Source organism: Alexandromys fortis, unplaced genomic scaffold (assembly GCF_014885135.2).
Source record: "Alexandromys fortis isolate MF-2015 unplaced genomic scaffold, M_Fortis_MF-2015_v1.1 scaffold_146, whole genome shotgun sequence".
Classification (NCBI taxonomy): Eukaryota; Metazoa; Chordata; class Mammalia; order Rodentia; family Cricetidae; genus Alexandromys; species Alexandromys fortis.
The window spans coordinates 4230543-4234521 of record NW_026068042.1 but is presented as its reverse complement, the minus strand read 5'-3'; the positions used below and the strand labels follow the sequence as shown (position 1 = coordinate 4234521).

At 48.2% G+C, this 3979-nt stretch overlaps 1 protein-coding gene across 1 annotated transcript in view; it reads right to left on the bottom strand.

The window, feature by feature from the left end:
- Dmbt1 (deleted in malignant brain tumors 1) overlaps positions 1-3979 on the bottom strand; it is a 60908-nt gene that overhangs the window by 50021 nt on the left and 6908 nt on the right. Inside the window, 1 exon segment of the mRNA XM_050166024.1 lies at positions 1159-1194. Within this exon segment, the coding sequence (XP_050021981.1) occupies positions 1159-1194 (36 nt within the window).

Genomic DNA, 3979 nt, shown 5'->3' with positions numbered 1-3979 from the left:
ATATAACCATGCCTGGCTCATTGCTCTTTACTTTAGTGAAAATGCTTCTAATATGCCACTTTTGAATAATATACTAGTTTTAAAACACATGTGTAAATTGTTCAAAATGAGCCCTGGCTCTATGTCATGGTCCTGCTTCTTCAAGAGGAGATTTCTGGAGATGAATCCATTGATGTCAAACACCCAGGCTCTATCGAGTCACTGGAAATGAAGGAAGTTGACCTCTTCCCACACAGTAGGTCCTGATACAAACAGCTCTAGAAAAGCAATCTCCTGCAGAATTGTGTCAGAGACTTGTCCAGTCTTCCCTTGTCCTTCAATCTGACTGATACAGTTGCATCATAGAAGAGTATCTGCTACCTAAGAATGCCCAGTAGGGGCACCAACACAGAGGAGAAAATGGATTCTTCTTGAATACTTATTACAATAAGAAAAGATAGAATCTTGAGGCTAAGTTAGAATAAAGCAAGTCTCATCCTTGGGATACCCAACATGCCTAAGGAAGAACAATGGCTGATCTGTGTACCATTTAGATTCCCAAGGAATTTTGGGCTGGCCAGAGGCCTTCATGTAAATTGAGACTCTTCTTACTGATGACCTAGAATCAAAAATCCACCTGGAGGAAAGGAAGTGATCTCCCTTCCCAAAGCCCAGGCTGCCAGGCTCTAAACTGTTCTGATGTGCCACCAACATCTCTCACTGGAGGACGTCAAAGAGGAAAAAGCATCTCTGATGTCAAGGGTGGAGTATAAGGATTTCCCAGGGGGCTTCCTATGGCCCAGAGGGAAGGATATGACAAGGGTAGAGGTTAAGCTGACTTTATTTTTCTCTCCAGTCACCAAGGCCAAACTCAGCTCCCTAGGCTGCCCAAGGTACGGTGTGAAACATGGGGGCCTCAGGGCTCTGAGGATCATCAACAGACCCTAGAAACAAGAACACCTTGGAGCCCCTTGCAGATAACTCTTCAGGAGATCCCCACACCATACATGGATTTAATCCATTGCATAAATGCCTTGTAAACTTGAAACCTTGTTGAGAAATTTCCCCTGGGAGCTTAAGATCAACATTCTCTGCCTTCTGCCGATCTACTGGATCACAGGTGTGCCTGTAGATTCTAGGGACAATAAGGCCACAAAGATACCATATAAAACATTTTACCTTCTGTGGTCCAGCCTGTAGTCTCATAGGTAACATCTGCAGAATGAGAAAGAAAGAATTCACTTGATGTTGTTCTTCACTTGAATCTCAGAAGCTGGAGCTGACATCTCCCAGGCTAAAGGCCTTCTCACACTGATACATTGTCATTTCTCCTTGCTAAAACTGATACTGACTTTCCTGTTACTTTGCCGCTGAGATGTCTCCATGAATATTTTTTCTCCCTCACCCTCATTCAACTCCTCTGCTTCTATTCCATCCCAAATACCACCCAGTTCAATAGCATCCCCAAGTGAGAGGTTCAAATATGAAACAGCAGGATGAAATCTGAATTCAAAAAGTTATTTAGTTATTTCTGTAGTTCAAATGTAACATCTCACTATAAACATTTGCCATCACTAAAATATGCCCGATAAAGTGGCCCCAACCAGAAAGAGAGGGGACTTCCAGAGATTACTGCAGAATGGCAGAGGAAACCTGCTCACAAAGTGGCTGCTTGGAGGAGCCTGCTTCTTCAACACTATTCTCAGGTGGGGACTGGGTCACCACATCCACACTATGCTTGTTGTGACATGTACACAGTCCCAGGGACCACAGAACAATGGCCTATCGATGGTTAAACTAGCAAATTCTCTTGGGGACACACAATGGACTGGTTTCCTGGGTGACTTCTTTGTAGAGTGAAGGATGCCTTGGTATTTGAATGTATATCATATAATCAATGAGATGCCTTGTTTTGGGATTTGCTTAGTTGAATCTGGGAGAATTTGTCATCCCTCACGTAGCGTGTTTGTTGCTTGTCATTTAATACCCAATAAAGAGGATATATTGGCCACTCTTTGCTTTGAATTTAGTTAGACATTTAGGTCATAAGAAAGAACCAGCAGTTGCCTCATCAACTACTGCCTTTATAGAGAGAGACACTGCCCTTTAGGTCAAGGCTGATCTTGACGCCAGCCCTCATAATGATGGCATCAGAGAGCTCTGATGAGATAGAGCCTGTCCTCACCACTTCCCAGCCTGCGACGCTCAGAGCCTCAGTGTCTTCGTCTATGAAGAGAGACTGTTGTATGCAGCATGTAACATCAGTTAGGGAATGACTCACATGCAAAGCAAATAAGCAGCTACGTGCTGTGCACGTACAAGCATACATGCACACGTACACATGTAAGCACGGTGTTGCCCACGAGTGCGCATGCAACAGCTAGAAGCAACGGCAGCACTACCTGAACACACGACTCCGGCGTCCTCCCTGTGGCCACAGTCATGGTTGTACCAGCCGTCATGCTCACAGCTGGACAGGTAGGGTTCCTGTCCTGAGCAGTACACAGCTCCCAAGAGAATGTTCCCCGAGCCCTGACCAAAATGGGCCCCTCCGGGTGCTGATACTGAATGGCCACAGCCGAGCTGCCGACAGACGACATCTGCGTCCTGGGTGTCCCAGCTGTCTTCACACACGGTGCCCCAGTAGCCTTGGTAGAGGACCTCCACCCGGCCCTGACACCGGTCACCGCCATTCACAAGCCTCAGGGGCAAACCTGCATTGACACAGCGGGAGCTGCTCCATGCTGTTCTGCACAGGCACCGCCTTGTGCCCCTTCCTCCTCTGACCTCCAGTGCTGTCCTACGTGGTTCCCCACACTGGACCTGAAATAGTACCTTCTTCATCGTCTTTCCAGTCTGCTGTACCCCACATTTTCTGGAAAATTCCAGACAAGGGATCCTCAATGTCACCTCTACAGTCCTGATTTAACCCTGACAGTCCCAGGGCAGACTCTAGGTTCACATTCCATCAGCTTCCGGTTATCCATTTCTATCACTGCGAACTCGGTCTCGTCCTCCATTGGGATCCAAGATGCCTCCCTGTGCCAGCCTGTGCCACCCCGGGCCAGTGTGCTGGGAATGCGGACATCAAGTTTAAGAACTCTCTTTCCACCTCTCCTCCCAGTTCTCCAAGGCTCTCACACCAGGCTCTGTGTCCTGAACCACCCTGCCCTGGGACCTCTCCATTTGGCTCTGCCTCTGCCTAGTTCTTATCTATACTTGCAGATCAGATACACAGCCATACCTTCTGAACGGTGTGCTTCATGCCCATTGCCGCCTTGGGGAGTCGTCTGTGTCTCCTGGTTGAACCTTGAGTTTCATTTTAGCAAAGCAGTTGGGCAGCAGAACCAGGTAGATTTCTGCTAGTTCAAGTTCATTATTGTCTACATAAGGAGTTCCCGTTCAGCCAGGGTTACATGGTGAGACCCTGTCTCACGCTCATACGCACAGACACACACACACACACACACACACACACACACACACAGAGAGAGTTGTTCGGGATCCTCTCCATCCTCATCAGGTTCAAGGATGCAATGGCACTCATCCAACAGAAGTCTCCCCCTACTTCTCCAACCTGCTCTTCCAACATAAGGATAAGCATGTCGGGGGAGTCTGTAGGCAGCATGCTTCTGCATGGTGTGGTGCCCCTAAGGCACTCATGGTGAAAATCTGGGCTACTTGTGTGAGGAAACAGACAGCAGGTGAGTGCTGGCAGCAGGATCCTGGGTGCGCCTTTGCTGTGGCTACTTTGTGGTTGTGAGTACTCTGTGGTATCAAGTGGTAACATGGATACAAGATGAGGGGGTCAGATGGGTGCTGCTGTTGGAGAGCTTCACAGGGATGGGGTGGGGATGGGGAAAAGACAACTGAGCATTCCAAGATATTCCCAAGGTGCACTCTGGGTCTGAACGAGCCATCTTGCTGCGCTCTGCTGGTCACTCTGTGGATGTCCCCCTAGAGAACTGCCATCCTCAGTCTGGCCCTCACTGGAGGTTGG